Source organism: Phaseolus vulgaris, chromosome 1 (genome assembly GCF_051622355.1).
Source record: "Phaseolus vulgaris cultivar YP4 chromosome 1, ASM5162235v1, whole genome shotgun sequence".
NCBI classification, from domain to species: domain Eukaryota; kingdom Viridiplantae; phylum Streptophyta; class Magnoliopsida; order Fabales; family Fabaceae; genus Phaseolus; species Phaseolus vulgaris.
Window position 1 is genome coordinate 20,716,974 of NC_143498.1, and position 25,592 is coordinate 20,742,565.

At 35.7% G+C, this 25,592-nt stretch overlaps 1 protein-coding gene and 1 pseudogene across 2 annotated transcripts; one reads left to right on the forward strand and one right to left on the reverse strand.

Annotated features, from left to right (window-relative positions):
• Window positions 1-1,488: 1,488 nt before the first annotated feature.
• LOC137813694 (DHBP synthase RibB-like alpha/beta domain-containing protein) lies at window positions 1,489-24,749 on the reverse strand. Of its 2 annotated transcripts, XM_068616073.1 has the most exons (9): window positions 24,317-24,749; window positions 23,968-24,083; window positions 13,975-14,028; window positions 13,862-13,886; window positions 13,527-13,649; window positions 12,871-13,037; window positions 2,557-2,626; window positions 2,044-2,142; window positions 1,489-1,786 (listed from the first exon to the last, which is right to left on the reverse strand). In XM_068616073.1, the coding sequence occupies exons 1-9, from the start codon at window positions 24,506-24,508 to the stop codon at window positions 1,706-1,708; spliced, it is 927 nt and encodes a 308-aa protein (XP_068472174.1). In that variant the 5' UTR covers window positions 24,509-24,749; the 3' UTR covers window positions 1,489-1,705. The 2 variants fall into 2 exon arrangements, with proteins under 2 accessions (XP_068472174.1, XP_090157029.1); XM_090300903.1 differs by lacking the exons at window positions 1,489-1,786; window positions 2,044-2,142; window positions 2,557-2,626; ... (2 more) ...; window positions 13,862-13,886; window positions 13,975-14,028 and adding an exon at window positions 14,317-14,917.
• On the forward strand, window positions 19,357-20,730 carry LOC150029555 (uncharacterized; annotated as a pseudogene).
• Window positions 24,750-25,592: the final 843 nt, after the last annotated feature.

The window sequence follows — 25,592 nt, forward strand, 5'->3', positions numbered from 1 at the left end:
AATATAAAAACAAGTCACTAAGGAGAGGAAAATAAAAGAACCGAATAATATATCATTATATCAATTTTTTAATACCATTAGTTGTAGCTTATAAAAATAAAATATCTTTAATTAAACTTTAATTTCCTTTGCACTTTAAAAAAACATATAACTAGTTAATGAATGATAATATCATATAAAAGAATTAAGTCCAAGGACAACAATTAATAAAAAAAATCATAATTTCAAAGGGTAATAATTAATCAAACAAGAACATCATAATTTTTTGTATTTAATAAGGGGAATGGACAAAGTTTTAAAAACCTATTAACATAATAATAAATATAATTTAAAAATAGATAAAAATAAGTAAATAATAAAATTTAAGATAAAATATGAAAATATTGATTTTAATTCTTTTATTTTCTTATGAGTTTTTCAGTCTTGATTGACCATCGGGATAATTGATGTCAATTTTATGTAGAAATCAATACTTAAACCGCTGGGAAAATAAAGATCATATAATAACTAATCACTCTACCTTCTACCTTGAAAGTAATTTTTTATTTTATTTTAAACACTGACTTGTACAATTTGATAAATCAGATTGAGCTTGTAAATCAGATTGTATAACTCGATTTGTAAATCATAAAAACAAATCATTTTGTACAATCTGATATACAATCTTGAATTATATAAGTTGGTATTAAAAAAAACATATTCATATTGACATTTGGCATTTCAAAATTTTATAGAGGTACAAAAAGGAACAATGGAGGTGCATGAAAAATTTGTCTTATATATTTAATTACAATAAGGCAATTTCTTCCTCTACCATATCAATTTTAACCTCCAGCTTATTATTTTTAAAATTTTTAAAATTATCCTTATTTCGAATTTTTAAATCTAAAATAATAAATATAATTCAAAACTAAAAAAATATATTCTGAAAAAAAAAATCATAACACAAAATTGAAAATACATTCTAAACAAAAGAATTATGGAATTTAAAAATATGTTTTGGAAATCTAAATTCAAAATATTTCTAGAAAAAGGGTTTCGGAAGTAATTTTTATCCACATTCTTATTTTATTTAAGATTATTTTTGTTATTTAAAAAAAAAATTATCATTTTTTATAACAAGTACATGTTGAAATTGAACAAGTAGAATTTGTCCTACAATAATATTTTGTTTTTTACTCCAGTCCATCAAGGTACAGGAAAAAGTTATTGAATTTCGAGCCGACAAAATTCTTTTGTTTCCTTCTTCACAAATTCTAGTAAAAGTCCATTACATCTTCGTCATAGGCACTTAATAAAATAAAATATTTCATTAACTGAAATTAATTTAATGCATAAATATCTTATTAAAAAATTTGTCATCCTAACATTTTCAAAACGAATGTTACCAATACATATGTTAGTTTTAATTTATTACGAAATTTCCTTTTTTCTTTCGTACATAGTAAATCGGAAATATAATTACGGAAATTCATTTAAAGAAAAACGTTATTGACAAATGTGAATTTTTATTTACATGAAATATCTACTTTACATTCTCATGTTTGTTCATCTGTTTATACATTTTCTTCTTTTCCTTTTTTTCCCCTCCCTTTACCCCAACAAAAAGAAAAATGAGTCCAATTCTACGAGATTGGACCAAAGTCGGAAAGAGTATTGAAGTGGTTTTGGAATGCAAAATCTTCAATGAAGAGGATGATTTCTTTCAAATGCCAGCAGGGATGAGATCATTATCGATCTCGGTTCTCTGATCTTCTTCAAATTCCATCCAATGTAAAATAGGACCCTGAACATCAAATATTTGAAGTGTATGCACCAGTATTTAATGAATAGAAAAACATTTTCTCATTTAAAACACAAAATGGGTTTAATATTTCTTAGCTAGTGTTTTTTCAGACCCTTATTATTATTATTATTATTATTATTATTATTATTCCATTGCACCACAGTGAAAGAGAGGCATGACATTGGTCAGATGTTCATAGTAAAATTAGTAACTCATCTATCAAAAAAGTTAGAATATGCAAATTGACAGCTTACTACCTTTCCCTGTCGTAGTACTTTGGGAGGCATTTTTGTCATGTCAACAACCGTGGATGGGTCGGCCACTCTTACGCCACCATCAACAACAAAATCAAGACCCTGAACAACCGAAACAGAGGTATTACGAGAAAATATAACCACCCTAGGTGTTAAAAGCTTCTCTTCCACCTTCTCTTTTTTCCTTCTCTACTTTCTGGGAGAAAGATATAATATATTAAAGGCTATAAAAACCTATAGTAGCGAATATGCGAACCTGTGAAACCTCTAGGTTTGTGGAGCCAAGCATACCAAAATTGTCAAAAAGTAAATAGACAGCAAAACATGTATGCAGTCAGATACTAATAAGGTTCCCCAGAGAAAGAGGACTATGCAAATATAATGTATTTCTATCAAGCACATATGCCAATAATATTTCCCTTTTTCTTTAGAGCAGGGGTCAAAATAATTATTTCCATGGTTATTTATCCTGACAAAATTCAGTAACCCTTAATAAGTTAATAGAAAGAGTGATACCTCTGGTCCATATGTATCAGCTATTATAACTGGGTCAATCATCCATTCATCTTCCTTCTGGAACTTGATGCTAAAAGAAAGATTAAAAATGTCAAAGTACTGTTAAGCTACAATAATTCTATTAATTCATTGCTGATAAAAAAAAAAACTGTTAAGCTACAATTACAAATTATTATTCTCCATATATTAACACAACTACGGGGGGGAGGTATTGGTGGAGGTGAGGCTGTAGTTAGTAGGAGTGCTCTAAAGGTTATGGTTAAAAGATGTTGTTTATATATGCACATGCACTTATTTTGGATGAACGTATACAAAGTAAACTTTTTATGATCTTTGATTTTGGTTAAAATTATGTTTGACGTGGCAATTTGTATTTGGAAAGCTTTATCTCAAGCAAGTTTCAGTAAAATTTAAAAATTCAGTTCAACACTAATGTTACATGACCATTACTTTTACTATAATCATGTTTAACCAAAAAATCACATAAAAACATTTTTTCGGTATGGGCATGCTGAATTCCAAACCAAAAATAAACTAGCACTCAACATCACGTGTGTACGAAACTAGATATTTATGGGTGATATGATACTAGATGACACAATAGACTCAACAAACCTTGCTCGGGTAGGCTCGAATACTATTTTAGAAAGTAAACTTTAAATTTAACTCAATCTCGCAAAAACGAAACGACTTGTAAAGTGATATCTACACCCACTTATATACTATTGTTTTGTTACATCTCAAGTCAATGTAGAATCTCCAACATCTAATTTGACTCCCTAGGAGCTGTGATATAGGGAGATAATAGAGCTCCTACTTGCTAGAGGCTAAAAGATTAGAGATGTGGCCACATTTCGATAAACTTGATGAATAAGAAAAAATAAAATAAGTTTTTCCATAAGCTAATTTGTAAAAACTCTTTCACGTAACTTTTTAAATTTTTGCTTTTATTTTATACATAAGTTAATTTTAGTTTTATAAAGGAAACTCATTTCATTTTGTTTCTTATTTTGTTTTTCCTATAAAATGTTTTCGGACAAGTTTGTCTAAGCAAATCCTATAATATTCATTATTATTTTGATCATATCTTAGAATTATTTTGCTCATCCTTTAGGATTAATTTCCCTATTTCCTCATCATCTCTTAAGATTGGTTACCATATTTCCTTATGTCGTGATTTATTTTGATTTTACTTAATGTCATGATTATGATTGGTTTACATATATTATAGAGCCTCAGGTTTCATGAACATATCATTAGATTATTAAACATTCCAACATACAATTAAATATATTCAAAGTATCTAGTTTTGCAAGCCCTCCCTTAATACCCAAAATCCCATAACTTCAACATCTTATTACTCTTGACCCATTACTACTACGCTTCCAAACTTCCCAAAAATTGGAGTTTTACCTTATTTTTATGATTCTGCTTTCAAATTAGTCATCTTTACTGTGGTGTTATCTTTAAGGTATCATTTCTCTTCTGGACAAAACCATACTTGGTCACCGTCCATCAAATTTACAACCACTGACCGTCATGATGATATCTCAGGCACGCCCAAACACAGTCTCCCTCCATTTTCTATATACTTTAGGTAGTTTTCCAGCTGTCGTTGTCCTTTTGGCAGTTAGAAAAGTATCCAGGTCGTGTTCTTTTTAGTCATCTGTAACGAACCAAGAAAAAACACCCAGAGATAAACCAAGAACACAAATTCTACTGAATAATCTCTGTATTATTGCTTCTGCACTTTACACCCAAAATATCGACAAAGGAAACGATTATTCCTTTTACACCAGACTTTTCCTGTCTACCAAACTGAATTCAAAAAAACGTCACACCTTCACTAAACCGGTTGGTCTTTATTTAAAGACCACTAACCGCATTAACCGCACTAACCGCTACTTTACAAATCATTAACTGCTACCTTACAAACCACTAACCGCTACTAACCACTACTAACCGCTACTTTACAAATCATTAACCGCTACCTTACAAATCAAATAACTAACTCATGACTATTCTAATTCTAACTAACTCCTCCTCTATGTGTATCCTAACAATACACTATCAAAAAACAACCTTGTCCTCAAGGTTGGAACAGTGGAACCTTGATTTCGTGGCTCATCTTCATCACCATGATCTTTATCTACGCTTCCTGAAAGTATTGTGATGTTGTCTATCATAGGGGGGGAACCCATTGGCTACTGCAAGCAAATTCAGGTCTGCAGGCTTAGGTGTTGGTAGGGATGAGAGAGGATTTTGTATAAAAGTATCTGAACCCAGTAAGTTGAAATTCCAAGATTGTGATGTCATTGATGTTCTTACCTTCATTATCAAATCTTGATCCAACAATGATTTCTTATGCATATTATGTAAATCTGAATTTGGGAAAAAAATATGCTTGGTGGCATCTCCACCTTCAACTTTCTTACTGGTTAGCTCTATAATTGGACTATCAAGAAAAAAAATCATTACAGCACATAGTCTTCATTCTCTTTATTGATGCATCCCCTTCTGCCCTCATCATTTCTGTTTCTCTTGCAAATCTCACTTCATTTTTGGTTTTTTCTTCGCTGCAGAGGGTGTGATTCTTCATTGTTGAACCTTCTTCCACATCTCGGGTCTTCTTCTCTTCATCATTAACAGATTTCTCTCTTCCCTCCGACATCCTGTCACTCTTATTGTTGTTCCGCAGCAATTATTTAATTCCTTTCAAGTCCAAAAGGCTTTCCTTCAATGTTATGTCTGCTCTAACAGATTTCTCTCCTCCCTCCGACATCCTACCCCCTTTCTTGATGTCCCGCTGTTGATTTTGGCTTAATCCCAAGTCCCACATCGGTGGGTTCATTATTTGGGAAGGAGGTTTGAGGATTATAAATTAAACTCTCCTCCTTCACTGTAATATATCCCAATTTGTAATATTTTCTCCCATAATAGTAAAAGTGAGCTGTTTTTGCTGTGCTCGGAGATTAGGCTAAATTGGCCGAACTCCGTTAACAATTTTCGGGTGTGTTTTTTCCTCTTTATCTCTTTTATTATTTCGCTTTATTTATTCAATATTATTTGTCGGGTAGCTCTGTTAGGGTTTTGTTTTAGTGGGAAAATTACCCGTTTTTCCCAACAAGTGGTATCAAGAGCCGAAGGTTCGCCTTGGGTTGTTTAAATTATTTGTAATATTGAATATTATATTTTGAGTTTGTAATGGCAAATCAAGAAGAAGCATTGGTGGCAAGAGGTCGTCAACAAAGCCATACAAAGGGGAGAAGAGGGAGGTCTAAGTCTAAAGGTCGAGCCGTTGCCAAAGATGAGTGTGCTTTCTGTCATGAGAAAGGACACTGGAAGAAAGATTGTCCAAAACTGCAGAAGAAAGGGAAGGCTCCACAAGATGCAAATGTTGCAGAATGCAAAAGTGATGTGGAATCAGATATCTCTTTAATTGTCTCGCTTTCAGCATCATCGTATCCAGATGAGTGGATATTGGATTCAGGTTGTACCTATCATATGTGTCCCATTCGAGATTGGTTCTTTGAATTTCAAGAACTTGATGGCGGGGTTGTTTACATGGGTAATGATAATCCATGTAAGACAGCTGGGATAGGTTCAATCAAGCTGCGAAATCATGATGGATCCACTAGAATTTTGCGGGATGTACGGTACGTGCCAAAGTTGAAGAAGAATCTCATCTCATTGGGGGCTTTAGAATCTAAAGGCCTAGTTGTGACGATGCGAGATGGAATTCTTAAAGCAACTTCAGGAGCACTGGTGATGTTGAAAGGCGTGAGGAAGAACAATTTGTATTACTACCAAGGTAGTACAGTGGTGGGGACAGTAGCGGCAGCAACTTCTAGCACTAAGAAGGATGTCGAGGCAACAAAGTTGTGGCATATGAGGTTGGGACATGCTGGAGAGAAATTCTTGCAAATTCTTACCAAGCAAGGACTGTTGAAAGGTACGAAGGCTTGCAAACTTGAATTTTGTGAGCATTGTGTTCTGGGAAAACAACGAAGAGTGAAGTTTGGCACTGCAATTCACAATACCAAGGCTATTCTGGATTATGCGCATTCAGATGTGTGGGGACCTGCCAAGACTCCGTCAATCGGAGGTAGGCATTATTTTGTCACTTTTGTGGATGATTTTTCCAGGAGAGTTTGGGTGTTTACTATGAAGAACAAAAATGATGTGCTTGAAATTTTCCTTAAGTGGAAAGCTCAAGTTGAAAACCAGACAGGAAGGAAGATTAAGGTTCTCCGAACAGACAATGGAGGAGAATACAAGAGTGATCCGTTCTTGAAGGTATGCCAAGATTGTGACATAGTTCGACACTTCACTGTTAGAAAAACACCACAGCAGAATGGGGTGTCGGAGCGTATGAACAAGACACTTGTGGAGAAAGTTCGTTGTATGTTGTCTAATGCTGAGTTAGGCAGAGAGTTTTGGGTTGAGGCTGTGACATACGCTCAACATCTCGTCAATCGTTTGCCATCATCTGCTATAGATGGCAAAACCCCGTTAGAGGTATGATCTGGAAAACCTGCAACTGATTATGATTCTTTGCATGTTTTTGGTTCTATTGCATATTATCATGTGATTGAATCAAAGTTGGATCCACGGGCAAAGAAGGCTCTTTTCATGGGCTTTAGTCCTGGAGTGAAGGGATACCGTTTGTGGTGTCTAGAGGCAAAGAAGACGATTATCAGCAGGGATGTTACCTTTGATGAATCTGCCATGTTAAAGAAGGTAAATCTAGAAGGAGCTGATAGTACTCCGCAACAGGTGGAGTGTGCCCGGAAGCAGGTGGAGTTTGAGCAGACAGTGGTGATCCCAACACGAAATACCACAAGTGGCTCTCCTATGGCAGAAGAAGAGTCAGATGAGGAAGAGGTTCCTACCCAAGAATCTCAACAACAATCAGCGCCAATTGCAGTTAGAAGACAAAGACGAGATATTTAGAAGCCTGCTCGTTTCATGGATATGGTTGCCTATGCACTTCCAGTTGTTGATGACATTCCATCCACTTACCCAGAAGCCATTCTGAGTTCAGAGAGTGGTACTTGCGCAGGTGCGATGGAAGAGGAGATGCAGTCTTTGAAGAAGAACAAGACGTGGAAGCTGGCACAATTACCAAAATGTAAGAAGGCAATTGGGTGCAAATGGGTATTTAAAAAGAAAGAAGGATTTCCTAATAAAGAAGATGTTCACTACAAGGCAAGGTTGATTGCTAAAGGCTTTGCTCAGAGGGAGGGAATTGATTATAATGAGGTATTTTCTCCAGTTGTTAAACATTCCTCCATTCGAATTTTGTTGGCCTTGGTAGCACAGTTGAATTTGGAGCTTGCTCAACTTGATGTAAAGACCGCGTTCCTACACGGTGATTTGAAGGAGGAAATCTATATGACTCAACCAGAAGGATACAAGGTTGATGGTAAAGAAGAATGGGTTTGTAAACTTAGCAAATCGTTGTACGGACTGAAACAATCTCCGAGACAGTGGTACAAACGATTTGATAAGTTCATGAAGGATCAGAAGTACAAGAGAAGCAAATATGATCACTGTGTGTATTTGCGCAAACTTGAAGATGATTCCTACATTTACTTACTCTTATATGTTGATGATATGCTGATTGCAGCAAAGAGCCAAGTTGAGATTGACAGGTTAAAGGCTCAGTTGAGTAAAGAGTTCGAGATGAAGGATTTGGGGGAAGCCAAGAAGATTCTCGGCATGGAGATAAACAGGGACAGGGAGAGGGGAAAACTTTGGCTGTCACAGAAGCAGTATTTGCAGAAGGTACTACAACGTTTTGGTATACACGAAGATACAAAACCTGTAAGTACCCCACTTGCTTCTCATTTGAAATTAAGTAACCGTTTATCTCCAACGACTGATGAAGAACGAGAATACATGGCGAAAGTCCCATATGCAAATGCAGTTGGAAGCTTGATGTATGCAATGATGTGTACGAGACCAGATATGAGTGCTGTTAGCAGGTACATGCATGATCCGGGCAAGGGTCATTGGCAAGCTGTGAGATGGATTCTACGGTACCTCCAAAATACCTTAGATGTTGGATTGACATTTGAGCAAGATGAATCACTTGGTCAATGCATAGTTGGATATTGTGATTCTAATTATGCAGGTGATTTGGATAAGCGACGGTCTACAACTAGCTATTTGTTCACTTTAGCAAAAGCGCCAGTTAGTTGGAAGTCTACCTTACAGTTTAAGGTGGCTTAGTCTACGACAGAAGCAGAGTATATGGCGATTACAGAGGCTGTGAAGGAAGCAATTTGGCTTCATGGGTTGCTTAAAGACTTGGGAGTTGGTCAGAAACAACTTGAGTTATATTCTGACAGTCAGAGTGCTATTCATTTAGCAAAGAATCAAGTCTTTCATGCACGGACGAAGCACATTGATGTTCGTTATCACTTTGTGCGTGAGATTCTCGAAGAAGAGGAGATTGTTCTGCAGAAGATTCACACTACGGAGAATCCTGCAGATATGCTCACCAAGGTGGTTACAAGGACCAAGTTTGAACACTGTTTAGACTTGGTTAATATCTTGCACATTTGAAGTTGGCGCCCGGAAGCACAAATTTGAAGCACTGCAAAGTTTGTTTTTGTTATGTTTTGAGAAGATTTGTTTTAGGTGGGACTTGAAATTAAGCCAAGGTGGAGATTTGTTGATTTTGGCTTAATCCCAAGTCCCACATCGGTGGGTTCATTGTTTGGGAAGGAGGTTTGAGGGTTATAAATTAAACTCTCCTCCTTCACTGTAATATATCCCAATTTGTAATATCTTCTCCCATAATAATAAAAGTGAGCTGTTTTTGCTGTGCTCGGAGATTAGGCTAAATTAGCTGAACTCCGTTAACAATTTTCGGATGTGTTTTTTCCTCTTTATCTCTTTTATTATTTCGCTTTATTTATTCAATATTATTTGTCGGGTAGCTCTGTTAGGGTTTTGTTTTAGTGGGAAAATTACCCGTTTTTCCCATCACCCGCAACATTTCTTTTATGTCCAACATGCTTTCCTTCAACCCGCTAATGTCTGTCTTTAGGTTGTTAATGTCTGTCTTCATCTCCATCATTAACCTCCCCTGTTCACTGATTACTTTCTCTAAAGTCACGGTTCTCTGTTCCATCCTCACTTTTTTTTTTATCCGGCAGGTCGGAGCAATTTGTTACGAACCAAGAAAAACACACCCAAAGATAAACCAAGAACACAAATTCTACTGAATAATCTCTGTATTATTGCTTCTGCACTTTACACCCAAAATATCCATAAAGGAAACGATTATTCCTTTTACACAGGACTTTCCCGGTCTACCAAACTGAATTCAAAAAAACGTCACACCTTCACTAAACCGGTTGGTCATTATTTAAAGACCACTAACCGCTAATTTACAAATCATTAACTGCTACCTTACAAATCAAATAACTAACTCATGACTATTCTAATTCTAACTAACTCCTCCTCTATGTGTATCCTAACATCATCTCCTTCAATGGTTCTAGTCTCAATCTCCAATTTCAGGCACCATTTTCCCTACTTTATTTTAGTGATTTCATCAGCATTTCTTGTAACTTTTTTTATTGCACACACAACCTGGATCACCATCCCAAGACCTGCAAAACACGGTTAGTGTAACTGTTTTAGTTAGACAATTATAACTAACTTGTCTTGTAACTGAGCTCTATATATATAGTTTTTCAATATCCAATTTGCATCTTTGATCTTTTACATAATAAATCACTGTATCATGCTATCCAGAGCATATTGCTCTTTTGTCATTTTCCGCCTCAAATCTTGATGGTGGTGATGTTTCTTCTTTGATTCCAGTTGCTGCTCTGACTTCTTCAATTGTTGTGGCTGCTCCAGCCACGTTTTCCCATCAAGTAACTGGATTAAATTCCACAGGACAGTCCACTCCCTCTTCTTCAGTGGAGTCTTTTGTTTCAAATTCAAGAGCTTTTTCCTGTGACAGTATTGAACCTTCAGCTGAGTCTTCTAGTCAAAATAATTCCTCTAGTTCTGATCTTAGGCCTGCCAATATTGATCCTATGATCACCAGATCAAAAATGGGATTGTTCAACAAAGAATTCAACATACTCTTCTTGCCAATGCCGGGCGCTAAATTTTAAAACAAGCTCTTAAGGACTCCAAATGGTTTGCTTCTAATATTGTGTCTAATTCCAAGCAGTCTAAACATGGTTCAAATACGTTACAATACCCTTCTTTCTACAGGTCTATTATTGGTGCACTTCAGTATAAATTGAGTTCTGTTGTCAAAAATGTATGCTGGTTTATGGCTTCTCCTCTAGAATCTAACTGGGTTGCAGTTAAAAGAATATTGAGATATCTCAAACCAGCCTTACATTGTGGTTTTATTGTTTTTCGTGCCATTCCTCATCAACCAACAGATGGCAGAGCTTTCTGTGATGTAGATTGAACTGCAAATCTTGATGAATACTTCAGGAGCTTCCATTTATTTGGGGACTAATTTAGTTTCATGGTGGTAAAAAAACAAAAAGTGGTTTCAACATCTAGCACCCAAACTGGATACATAAGTTTAGCTGCCACCATAGATGACATTTTATGGGTACAGACTCTTCTCAAGGAACTCTCAGTTCCTCATTATACTCCAATGGTTGTGACAATCTAAGTGCTATTAGTCTGGCTCATAATCGTGTTCTTCATGCTACAACCAAGCACATGGAGCTTGATGTTTTCTTTGTTCAAGAAAAGGTTAATAACAAACAGCTTGTTGGTCAACATCTCCAGGTCAAGACCAGTGGGTAGATCTTCTCATCAAGCCTTTGCCTACTACTAGATTTTCCTTTCTTAGGAACCAACATGATGTATGTCAGGTTAGACAATGTTATTGGTTGGTTATGTTGTTACAACTGTCTATTTCTGTTTTGGTTTAGTGAACTGTTTGAGGCAGTTACTATAGTTTGTTTTCTATGTGGCTACAGCTTTCTATAAACAGAGAGTTCCAATATCCTTTTTGTATCTTTGATCTTTAGATAATAAAATCAGTGTATCAGTGTTTTCTATCACTGATCAACAAATTGCCCTTAGTTCATCACTTTTTGGGTTTATGACTCCTTTTTCAAGTTTTTCACTATTGTTTGGTATAATTTTCTCTCTCCCTTGTTGACTCATTAACTCCTTTACTCAGATCTATGCTCCTCAGTTTGATTTTTGCATTTTAGGATTCCTAGCAAGCCCCGTGGTTGTCTAGAGATATCAGCTTGGCTCTCCAACTTTCCTTTAGGAATCATATTGCCCTTTTGACTTTCCCAAAGATATCATATTGGCCCCACAGCTTTCCTAGGGAACTTAGCCCTGTGGCTTTTCCAATCATATTTGTTATGTGGCTTTTCCCAGTGAATCACCCAGGTCTCATAATTGCAGAACCGCAAATTATATTGTTTGATTTTTTTTCTCTAAAAGGGTATATGTATAACGAGCTTGAAACTTAAGTTAGCTTAAGCTTGAGGGAGGATATAGGAATATGTGAAATTCCATTATTATCTTAACCATATCTAAGAATATCTTAGACAATTTTTAAGGATTAGTGCCCAATTTTTTCACTATTTCTTAGGATTGGTTACCACGTTTCCTTATGATTTATTTCCCTTTTAGATAAGATTAAGATAGACACAGTTAAAGGTTTCAAAGCGTAATACGTTACAATACTAAACAAAATATTATTCAGAGTCTCTACTCTATCAATTTCGTCAATCAATAGATAAAGTCTAAACTAAAGGGGTCCTTTGCCTCTTAACACCATCTGAACTTATATACCTTCTATTCAAGGGAAAAAAAAAACAGATAAATACAGCATTGGAATTTTCCAGCCATCAATGACTTACAATCTAGAACCTGAAATTCACTTTATCCTTTTATTCTATATGCTCATATTCACACAGCCTCATATAATCTGGACTGAAGTAACAGATTTCCCCGTTATGTCCCTTTATTCTCAGAGATTTAGCATTGGGTTGGATGTGCACTTCTATTATATTTATCATGTATAGCATTATCAATTTTGATTACTTTATCTTTTGATGTAGTGTCGTGATTTATTTGCATTTAAATGTTATTTGGTCATGATTTGTTATATTAACCATTTAAGTTATTCTTAAGTATCCATATCAGTTAAATGATGTGAAATGTTGCCATATCAAAGTGATGATTTTTGGGTGACTGCCTCTGTCCACATTTTACCTCATGACAACTCTAGTTATTAGAAAACAATCTTTCTTTCCCAAGTCAAATAGGTAAAACGGATCAAAAATGTAAACAAACCTTGTACATATTAATGGTGCATCCATCTCCTTCAGTATTGCTTGACAAATGGCATCATCAGGCATACGTACACCCACATTTTTTCTTGATGCATATTTGGCAGAAGAAGTCCCAAACCTTATGCATTGCTTAGGTAATTCTTTGCTTGCAATTAGGATGAATGTGTACTGCCACTCAATTACAATTAATCAATAATTGTCTAAAACTATACTGCATACACACTACTGTGTAAGAATGAATGAGTAACAAAAAAAATATCTGGAAGTAATCATCATAGGCCTTTCTTTAAATACATACCCGCAACAATTTAAGACAAATGAACTGATATAGACATCCTTTCACCTAATAACTACAATTATAAAACTCCTTATTCCTTAAGATTTTCAGCAAACAAATCTGAAGTTTGTGCTAAATTTTATGGTTTTGTTCTTTATATGATATTGACAAACACACCATTTTTATCAAGATCATTCAAGTTGGCAAAAAACACCAGGAAATAAATAAGAACCTACTTGATTATATAAAGTAGAACAGTACTGCAGGGTCACAACAGAAAAAGGCATGCTACCCCAATTAATTTTTCCCCTCCAAAAATTATTGAATTATTCACAAATTCATTAAATATTTTTTTCATTTGAAGCACAAAGCCTACTTACAGGACCAGGTAAGTGATGTTTAACAGCTTTGAATAAATTTGCATGGCCTTGACCATCACCACGTGGAAATCCAGCTGTGTACTTGTCTATGTCCCGAAATGAATGACACAAGATGCTAAGAGGCTGCAAGTACAGAGTTATTATAATCATTAATAATTGCAAGTAATATTACCTGGATTAGATATACATAGAGAAAATTGATAATTTGGTCAAACACAATCCAATCTAAACAAGTCTAAGGTGATTGCAAACATGTGGCATGCACCATAATGTGAAAAGTAGGAAGCCAATTGAAAGAACATATACAATTGACCAAGACAAGCTGTACTACTCACCTTTGAAGCTTCTATATTCTTGATTCTGCAACAAAACACTACATCATATGTTAATGACATGGAAAATGGAGTATCTAGGAATAGAATGTTAAGATTTGCAAAACGCTACCTACCTACGAAGACGTTCAATGGCTGAATGGCTTCTGAGGTCACATACTATTGCATATCTACATAAACCAAGAAAATCAGATGCTGGTTAATTATGGATCTCCATCAATTTATTTACAAGAAGATTAGAATAAAACGAATGTTAATGGATAATAAGATTGTTATATACCATACGACAATATCATAGTTGACATGTGGACACATTTTCTTCCGCCACAATGATTAAGAATATGAAACACTAATTAGTATAGATAAGAGCATTCATATCAGATCAAGATATTAAAACAATATATAAAGTACAAGAGGAATGAATAATTTTCCAAACAAGGGTGTAAGTCCAACCACAATAGAGGTGTAACACCTTCAAATGAAACTCACATCACAACTATTATTCATTTAGTAGTCAATAGCATGGTAGTACTAGTAAGTATTGTACGATTCACGATACGATACGGTTCTGGATGCCCGCGATGCGAATCGTAAAAATAATCGTTTTTACTCCAGTGTAGTAGTCGTATAGTGTAAATCATATCACAAATTGCGAAACGATTCCGTATCGTGGCTTGAGTTTTCTTTTTGGTTTAGGTGTGAACCGGACCGCGTCACTTGGATTGCTTTTATAAAAACCCTAATTTTAATTTATTTAGCTGAAAACCTGCACCATTTGTGAATGTAGTTCTCTACGACCATCTTCTCTCCAACAGAAACTAAGATTGAACTTAAGGTGGACGACCGAAAGGTGCGAACGACGACGAAGGCAGCGACGGCGAAGTGAACGCAAGTCAGTGGCTTCGCAAGCGACAATAGCCGGAGGCACGGTAGTGGTAGTCGTCAGAGGCACTGCAGTGTCGGAGGCGACGGAGTTGTGAGAAGCACAAACTACTCTTTCTTTTTGTGGAGGAAGAGCAAACAAGGGAGATATTTTTGCTGCTGTCTTCATTTATAAAGCTGAGTAAATAAAAAAGAGAGGCACATATTACTTGGAAGTATTGTGAAAGTCTTCCTACAAATAGACTACAAGTAAAATGTAAATTTTGCTCTCATACTGGTTGGGGTGGAATAGCAAGAGTGGAAAGTAATAGATGAAATATATTTCTGAGATATCTTACAAATGTGATTACAGTCTCTATTTATAGACTGTTTTACAACCTAATTAAAGAAAGAAATAATAGGCAATGAAAGCCAGAAATAATGAGTGTTTAAAGCTGTACAAATCAAATAAAATCAAATCACTAACAAATCTGTCCTAATAAATATAAAATGGAATATGCACTTAATTATAACATAATTCTCCTGATTATGCAACACTCCCCCTCAAGTTGGTGAATGTATATCTATCATTCTCAACTTGCAAGTAAGATCTTCGAATTGTTTTATGGGAAGTCCCTTAGTAAACATATCTGCCAATTGGAGTCTTGAAGGGATGTACCCAGTGGCTATAAGACCATCATCCAACTTCTCTTTAATAAAGTGTCGGTCTATCTCTACGTGCTTTGTTCGATCATGTTGAACCGAATTGTGTGCAATACTGATAGCGGACTTATTATCACATGCCAAACCCATAGGAGCTTCATATTTTATTTTTAGGTCATCAAGTATGATCTTCATCCATAAGAGTTCACACACCCCTTGAGCCATGGCTCTAAATTCTGCCTCTGCACTTGATCTTGCAACTACATTTTGCTTCTTGCTCCTCCATGTCACCAGATTTCCACCCAAGAACATGCAGTAGCCTGTGGTGGATCTCCTATCAACAATCGATCCTGCATAGTCAGCATCAATATATACTTTCATGGATAAGTTTTCCCCCTTTTTGAATAGCAATCCTTTTCCTGGAGAGGCTTTTAAGTACTGAATAATTTTATCTACTGCCTGCAAGTGTCTTTCTCTTGGATCATGCATAAATTGACTAACCACACTAACTGCATAGGCTATATCTGGTCTAGTGTGTGAAAGATAAATGAGTTTTCCCACAAGTCTTTGATATTGTGTCTTCTCCACTTTTGGGTTTTCCTCATCATTCCCAATCCTATGATTTTGCTCTATTGGCACTCCAATGGGCTTACAACCCAACTTACCAATCTCTTTGAGAAGATCAAGGATGTATTTCCTTTGAGAAATAAAGATGCCCTGTCTCGAGTAAGCAACCTCTATCCCAAGGAAGTACTTTAGCTTCCCAAGATCCTTCATTTCAAATTGAGCAGCTAGTCTCTCCCTCAAATTTTGTTTTTCAATCTCATCATCACCTGTAATAATCATATCATCTACATAAACCAAAAGTAGAGTGAGTTTACCATTCTGAGAATGTTTTATAAACAGAGTATGGTCACCTTGGCTTTGTCGGTACCCCAAAGATACCATAGCTTGAGTAAACCTTCCAAACCAAGCACGAGGTGATTGTTTAAGACCATATAGGGCCTTCTTAAGTCTGCACGCCTTATTCCCTTCATTAACAATACCATAACCAGGTGGAATCTCCATGTATACTTCTTCCTCCAAGCTTCCATGCAAGAAGGCATTTTTAACATCAAATTGATGCATTGCCCAACCAAAGTGTGCTGCCAGGGAGAGAATAATCCTGACAGTATTCATTTTTGCCACTGGAGCAAAAGTCTCCTCATAATCGATCCCATAGGTTTGAGTGTACCCTTTTGCAACCAACCTTGCTTTATACCGATCCAGTGTGCCATCAGACTTATACTTAACTGTGTATATCCACCTACAACCCACTGCTTTCTTATCTTTTGGTCTCTCTACAATCTCCCAAGTCTCATTCCTTTCTAACGCGCTCATTTCTTCATTCATGGCTCGAATCCAGTTCTCATCTTTTAAGGCTTCTTGTACCGATGTAGGGATTTTGATAGAATCAATAGCTGAAAGAAAACTCTGGTGCTGCATAGAAAGTTTTTCTGTAGACACAAATTGGGATATAGGATATTTGGCACAAGATCTTTTTTCTTTTCTCAAGGCAATAGGTAAATCATTTAGCTTAGGTTCAAAAGCAGTATTTAAGGTGTCCTCAAGAGTCTCACTGGTATGAGTTCTTACCTCCGGTTCAGACAATTGAAGTTGCTGTTCGACCAGGACGGGTTCTTGTTGCCTTCGCTGATATTGTTTTCCAAAATATTTGTCTTCATTATTCTTCTTTGGTAATGATGTTAGTGCAGGGTCTTTGTCATCCTCCCTAAGAACGAAATCCTGCAACAAAGGAAAAGGTGGCAACTCAAGGTCCTCGGCTTCTTGAATACTCTCCCCCTGAAGCTGAGGACTAGCAAAGAAAGACTCTGTTTCATGGAAGGTGACATCTTTGGAAATATAAACTTTACGATTTTGAGGATGATAACATTTGTACCCCTTTTTGTTGGGGGCATAACCGATGAAGACACATTTGATGGCACGAGGATCTAACTTACCCCGATAAGGACTATGAACATGGACAAAAGCAGGACAACCAAAGACACGATTCTGAAGACTATTCAACATGGGAATAGAAGGATAAAATGTGGTCATAACCTGAATAGGAGTAACACCCTCTAGAACCCGAGAGGATAATCTATTAATCAAATAAGTGGCAGTCAGGACTGCTTCCCCCAGTAAGATCTAGGAACAGATGTTTGGAAAAGTAAAGCTCGAGTAACCTCAAGGAGATGACGATTTTTCCTTTCAGCAACCCCATTTTGTTGAGGAGTGTCCACACAGGTTAATTCATGAACAACTCCATTTTCCTCAAGGAACTTGGAAAGGTTTTGGTTCACATATTCTCTTCCATTATCAGAACGCAATCTCTTAATTGGACTTTCAAATTGTGTTTGAATCATTCTGTAAAACTTTACAAACAAGTGAAAAACTTCAGACTTATCTTTCATGAGGAATATCCAAGTAACCCGAGTACAATCATCAATAAATGAAACAAACCATTTTGCACCCGAGATATTAGGAATAGGTGAAGGTCCCCATACATCTGAATGAATAAGATCAAAAGGTTTAGAACTTTTATTACCATTGGGAGGAAAAGTTGTCCGATGGTGTTTAGCAAACTGACAAACATCACAATGAAATGACTCAGCAGACACTTTTGTAAATAAAACAGGAAATAAGGACTTTAGGGTACTAAATGGAGGATGACCAAGACGTCTGTGTTGAAGCCATATCTGAGAGGATGACCAAGATTCACGACCTTGCTGAAGATTAGAAGTGTGTGCCTGTAGTCTAGCACCCTTTTTACTTTCTTCATGCTGTACATAATATAACCCGCCCTGCTCTTTAGCAATTCCAATAGTCTTCCCCGTGGCAAGATCCTGAAAAACACAATGGGAAGGGAAAAATACCACTGCACAATTTAAATCTTGGGTAATCTTTTGAATAGACAAGAGGTTATTGGATAGTTTGGGAACATGAAGCACATTTTTTAAAGGAAATGAAGGTTGAAGGTGAATGTTACCACGACCATTAATGGGGGTAGTGGAACCATTAGCAACAGTAATATATGGCTTAACGGATAAAGTAGTGTAGGATGAAAAAGAAGAGGAATGAGGTGTCATATGATCAGTAGCACCAGAGTCTATAATCCAGATATTTTCAGTACTAGAAGCATTAAAGGATAAAAAACTAGAACTCTTACCACTCATAGTAAAGGAACAATAGCTAGATGGCTTACTAAGGGAGTCCATGAGAGTTCAAAACCAACTGAATTTTTCAGATTGGCAAAATTTGATCCTGTTTACACACAAAAAAAATCCGTCGGAAAAAATTTCCAGTGGCGGTTTCCGGCGGTCGGTGGCAGTTTCCGGCGAGCAGTGGCAGTTCCAGCGAGCGGTGCAGTTCCGGCGAGCGACGGCAGTGGTGGTCGGTGGTGGTGGTTGGCGGTGGTCAATGGCGGTGGCAGTAACGGTCAATGGTGCAAGGTGGTGGTGGTGGTCAATGGAGAAAGGATAAGGAAAATAGAAAGTTGCAGCAATGAAGGTTGTCCAAAAAAAAATAATTGCAGCAATGAAGGCTGTCAAGGAAAATGATTACAGCAATGAAGGCTGTCAAGGAAAATGATTACAGCAATGAAGGCTGTCAAGGAAAATGATTACAACAATGAAGGCTAAAAAAAAAATTGCGGAAGCAGAGTCTCCTAGATCAGGAGCTCTGATACCAAGTGGAAAGTAATAGATGAAATATTTTTTTTAATATCTTACAAATGTGATTACAGTCTCTATTTATAGACTGTTTTACAACCTAATTAAAGAAAGAAATAATAGGCAATGAAAGCCAGAAATAATGAGTGTTTAAAGCTGTACAAATCAAATAAAATCAAATCACTAACAAATCTGTCCTAATAAATATAAAATGGAATCTGCACTTAATTATAACATAATTCTCCTGATTATGCAACAGCAAGGATGAAGGATCATCTTGCAGGAACAAAGTAAGATGTCATTCCCTATTGTAGTGTTCCAGATGAGGTGAAGACAATCTTTTTGAAGCTGCTGGAAGATAAAGGAAAAAAGAAAAAGGTGATGAACTTGGATTGTGGAGAGTATCTCCACCAAATGACAATCAATGTATCTTGTAAGAACAGAGAATATGTAATTCAGGAAATTTGCAATTGCATTTACGGTAATGCATTGCCATTTAATCTTGTGAGGAGCCCTCTTTTCATCCAAATGCTAAAGGCGGTTGAGGAGTATGGGAAAGGTTTAAATCCTTCTTCTTATCATGAGGTAAGGGTATCTATCTGAAAAAAGTAGTGGATAAGGTACAAAAATCTCTAGAAAAGTATAGGAGTGATTGGGAGAAATGGGATGCACATTGATGTGTGATGGTTGGATAGATGGAAAAAGAAGACCACTCACTAATTTTCTTGTTAAAGAGTCCAAGTGGTACTGTTTTTTTTAAATCCATTGAGACTATTGATGTGATAAAAGATGGGAAAAAATGTATGAGTTGTTGGACAACATAGTGGATGAAATTGGAGAGGAGCATGTTGTCCAAGTAGTTACAAAATGTGTTTCTAACCTTGTGGCAGCTGGAAGAATGTTAATGGAAAAGAGAACCAAATTATTTTGGTTTCCTTGTGCACCTCATTGTCTTGATCTAATTCTTGAGGATATTGAAAGGCTTCGTTATTTTGTAATACCATTGGCAATGCAAAGAAAATCACCACACTTACATATATAGGCACACATGGGTTCTTAATTTGTATAGAAAGCACTATAATGGAAGGGAATTAGCAAGACCAGCTGTCACACGTTTTGCTACTTCTTATTTTACGTTAAATTGTATTAAGCAACAAAAAAATGCTCTCAGATCACAATGTTTGCTTTAGAGGAATGGGCTACTAGTCCACATGATACTAAAAATGAGGCCAGACAAGTGTTGAATCTAGTATTAAGTGATGGCAGATTTTGGAGATCAATCACATATTGTTTTAAAAGTGTGAATTCACTTGTAAAAGTGTTGAGGCTTGTAGATGGTGATGTAAAACCAGTCACGCCATATATTAATGAAGCAATTGATAGAGCTAAAGAAAAAATTGCTGAAATTTTCCAAAAGCAAGAAACAAGGTATAAAAAAGTTTGGAAATTATTGACACTAGGTGGAATTTACAACTACACGGGCCTCTCCATGCAGTAGTCTATTATCTCAATCCTAGGTAAGCAAATTAAAAACAAATAAATTTGAATTAGTTATAGTTTGTTGAACTTTCAAGTTCTAAGTTCTAAAAATGTTAAATAAAAATAATTACCTAGGATTGAGATAATAGGCTACATCCTTGCTATTCCACCCCAACAAGTATGAGAGTAAAATTTACATTTTACTTGTAGTCTATTTGTAGGAAGACTTTCACAATACTTCTGAGTAATATCTAACTCTCTTTTGTATTTACTCATCTTTATAAATGAAGACAGCAGCAAAAAAATCTCCCCTGTTTGCTCTTCCTCCACAAAAAAAAAGTGTACTTGGTGCCTCCGCCAACTCTGGCACCTCCGACGACTACAGTGCCTCTAACGACTACCACTATAGTGCCTCCGACTATCGTCGCTCGCGAAGCCACTGCCTCGCACCTCACTTCGTTGCCTTCGACGCTGCTACCTTCGTCGTTGCTGCCTTCATTGTCGTTCGCACCTTTTGATCGTCCACCTCAAGTTCAATATTCGTTGTTGTTGGAGAGAAGATGGACATAGAGAACTATATTCGTAAATGGTGCAGGTTCGCGGGTAAAGAAATTAAAATTGGAATTTTTATGAAAGCAATTCAAATTCAAATTAGGGTTTTTATAAAAGAAATCCAAGTGATCCAATCCAATTCACACCTAAACCTAAAAGATAACCCCAGTCATGATAAGGAACCGTTTCACGATTCATACAATTTGTGATACAATTCACACGATACACGATACGGGGTAAAAACGATTATTCTTAGGATTTGTATCGCGGACATCTGGAACAGTATTGTATCGTACTATTTGTATCGTGAATCGTACAATACTTACTACCATGTCTTGAACAACATCACTAGATTTTTCTTTCCTTTATTTGAACATCCTACTACTACTTTGAGTGGTATCCACCCCTTCACTTTGTTCATAATCAAACTCTTCAATGCTATTCAACCTTACCTATTGATGCTTCCTTAGCCTTTGGTACAACTTCCGTCACTATAGTTTTAACTTCATCTGACATTGAGGCAAAAGGTTCAAAATCATATCTAATACTAGCAAGATGATGCTTGAATTTAAAAATTCCTCCATTGGATGTCTATGAGGAATAATTACATTTAACCGTTTTTCATTGCCCAAAACATTTACTCCATGTTTCCACCCAACACGTGTCCTATTTCCGACAATCTTTTTATTTCTAGGTCAAGGAAGTGAGGATGCAAATATATTTCCATTAGAAGAATTTGAACCAGTCTCACTTTCGAAAAATGTAAAAAAAATCTAAACTAAACATGAAATGGAAAAAGAAACAAATTAAGAACAAAACAGATCCAACATAAAGAAAAAAAAAACTATGATAGGAAATAAAAAAGAGAACAAAGTGGCGGTGGCAAAACACATTTGAGAAAGAAACTCTCATGCTCAAATATTGGGAGAGAGGCAACATAGAGAAGATGGACAGTGCTTAAGAAGATGCAACGTGGCAACAAATGGAAACACGACTTAAGGAAGATACGACATTACTAAAGAAGATGGGACGCAATGACTGCTAGAGACGTAATGTAGTGAAGACATGATATGTTGGAGAAGACACGACACAAAGCGGTGGCAATTGGAGACAAAAACACAATTTAATCGTGAGCACGAGAGATACGTTGTTTCTGTTTGGATAAGCTACAACCCAACCCTATCATCCTCTACGATATGGGTTTTCAAAATGCTATGTTTCTGATAATGGCTTTAACGTCTCATGATGTTGGGTGCAAAAGGAACAACCAAATTTCTCTTCTTATGCTTCAAGTTAGTTTTTCAAGAGCAAAATGGGGCTTCACATGCCAAGCTCCTCTTTTGTAATGATCAACAAGGAATAGGAGAAATTGGCTCACCATTTGGCCAATGTATTTTCTTATTATACCAAAGGTATGAGGGTGTAGGTGGGTCAGATTTGTTGGGAGAAAGGTGACCTTGTATGTACACCCAAGAAATGCCTATTTGTAGCTAAATTAGCTTTTGCACTCTTTGCCAAAATTTGTTAAGTTAGATTAGGCAAAAGATGGATAGGTTGCTTTTAACAAAAGTGGTAAGTTTGTTGCTAATTATCCTAGGCTTTGGTGTTAATCACCTAGAATTTCGTATAATCTAAATTAACCCCACATAGTGTAAATTTTACATAGTCTAGACTGATGTAGTGTAGTATCACACAGTATAGTTTAATTCAGCTGTGATTGGTTTTCTAACCACGTCTATAGAGTCCAAATTTCCACATAGTAAATTTGCATATTTTACCCTAATCAATGTTGTTGATTGGTAGGGAAATGGTGTTGCAATTTTTTGCTAGCCATCATAGGCAATTTGTGAAGGGAGGCGGTGACACCTTAGATATCATTGGTGTTGGGAAATCCCACATCACCTGCCTCAATTCTAAGGATATGGCTAATATATTTGTTGAACAATTTCACTTAAGGCTAATTGGTTTTAAGATTAAATCTGACATAGTATCAGAGCCTATAATCCATCTTGTAAACAACCTATTCTAGTAGACCTCCCTAGTTTGGTAGGCATTTGTGGAGTGGGTTTGTCAGGAAATCTTATATCGTCTACATCCATTCTTAGGAGGTGGCTTATATATTTGTTGAGTAACTTCACTTAATACCAATTGGTTTTAAGATGAAATCTGACAATTGATGTGCTTTTATGGTGGAATTTTGGCTTCCCTCCATATTCCTCCATTAGCTAGAGATGGCACTAATTAATGTGACACTAAAAATCATTCAAAGTAAGTTAAGAAGTCTCGCACATCTTAGTGACACCGTATTAGAAGAGTACATTTTTATTAGGGTTAGTTAATCACTTCGTTAATTTGTTATGGGTGGTGGGGATATGAGGTTGGTTTGGTGGTGAAAGTGAAAAGGGAAGGAGGCATAGGTCTTGGGTTTGAGTCCCTGCAAACAAAAACTAATATCTTAACAATTACATTTGCCGATCCAAAAAAACATGTCTCGCGTAATTTCGTTTGAGTTCACACAGCAGCCAATGATTTCATCCTCATATATTCACACAGTAAGAACCATAAAAATGTGATGTTTCTTCACTTTTTTCTCCACCTTAAATTCATTAGGCTATGCAAATGTTATTGCAGTTTATATTAAACAAAGTGTTGAGAGGTAGAAAACAGGCTCAATAAGATACCAAAACAACAAAAAGCATAAAACGCAGATCAAATGTAATAGTACAGCGAATAAGATGCATGTCATATGAACTAAAACGGACTGAATAAGCAGTTGAGTTCCTTAAACAAAAAAAAAACGGAAACAATTTGGAAATTACGCCAGGAGGATTGAGAAGCACTTACAGGGTATCAGTGGGGATGACTCCAACAGCACCTTGCTTCAAGAGATTGACAATCGGTTCTAATTTCCAAGAATCAGAGGCAGATGGGTCTACTTCAATGCATACCAATCCATCCTCCTGTTCATTAACCATTAACATTTGAGTTATTTATATCCAATATCAAGATTTTGCACTCTCAATTAATTAGAAATCACAATTGTAATGATATTTGAAGATAATTATTGCAAAAATCAATGTGTCATCCCATCACAAAGTAGACGACATGACAATGTGAAATATCTTTACAAATGCACGGACTATTATTTTCTCTTTAAGAGTAAGCATCAAAGTTAATGGAGGAGTAAACAAACCTTGGTGAAGCGAGAACCGGTGGTGTATTTGAGACGCTTGGGGCTACGCTTAACAACCATGGACACTACTGAACTTCTTCTTCTGGGTGGCCAAAACGACAAATGGGTAGCCGGAAACGACAAGCGAGAGCCGAAGAATGAATCGGCGTCGAAACGCCATAGCTTATCTCCACAAACACAAAGCGTTTGCATTTTTGCGTCAACACTGTAATCCGCTACAGAGAAAAAGGTGAAGAATTTGGAAGAAATGGAACTTGGGCATGCTCTGCTTCTCCAACCGGGAAATTTGTTGTGTGCCTTTCAAGCCCTTGGGTGTGGCAGCAAACATTAACAATGCTAAAAAGCTTATGGTTTGTTGAACCTGTGTGAATCATCACGTCATTCTTTCATTCACGCCGTTTAAGAGTTTATCTCACATCATACGTGGCAACGCATTGTATTTGTATTCTTAAGCGGTAAATATATTCTGTACCGTGTAATACACGGGATCTTTCCCGGGATTTTAATGAAATGAAAATATATTTATTAATTGGTAGAAATAAAATAAAATTTTCACTTATTAAAAATATTAAATTTAATTTATTTATTTATTACAAACTATAAAATATAATAAAAAATTATCATTTAAGTGGTTGAGTATAATATTTAAAAAATTTATATTAATAATATAGATAACACAATTTCAAAGATATTATGCATTTAGAATAAATATAACATATTAAATAATATCATATTTTATATAATATTAATTCTGTTTTGAGGAAATAGGAAAATTACAAAAGGGGGTATTATTTTAACAATAATTAAACTAAATCACTTTATTTAAATATTTTTTTTTAGTTTATTTTAACAATTAATTAGACAACATTGTTTGTGTACGATGAAATATAACAATTTTAATTCAAAACATTAGTTAAAAACACTTAATGAAAGATAATTTTCAAATATGCATGTTTATTATCCTTTTTTATTAGTACAGAAGATAATATCTAAAGAAGAGAACAAAAATTATAGTGTAATTTATACTAGTTTATTTGTTTGTAGCAACATATTGCATCTAATCTTCAATTAATAGAGCAAAGTTTTACTAGGTAGATATGTAAAATATATAGTACTTTTTTTCCTCATAACCACTCCTAGATAATCTATTGAGTATTATTGAGACAAGTTAGTTTTAGTTTAACTGAGTATTCTTTCTAATTGCATCTACTCATGACTAACTCATTAAAGAATATTATTTTTTAAGTTACTCATGATTCGGTCAAGTATTCTTTAC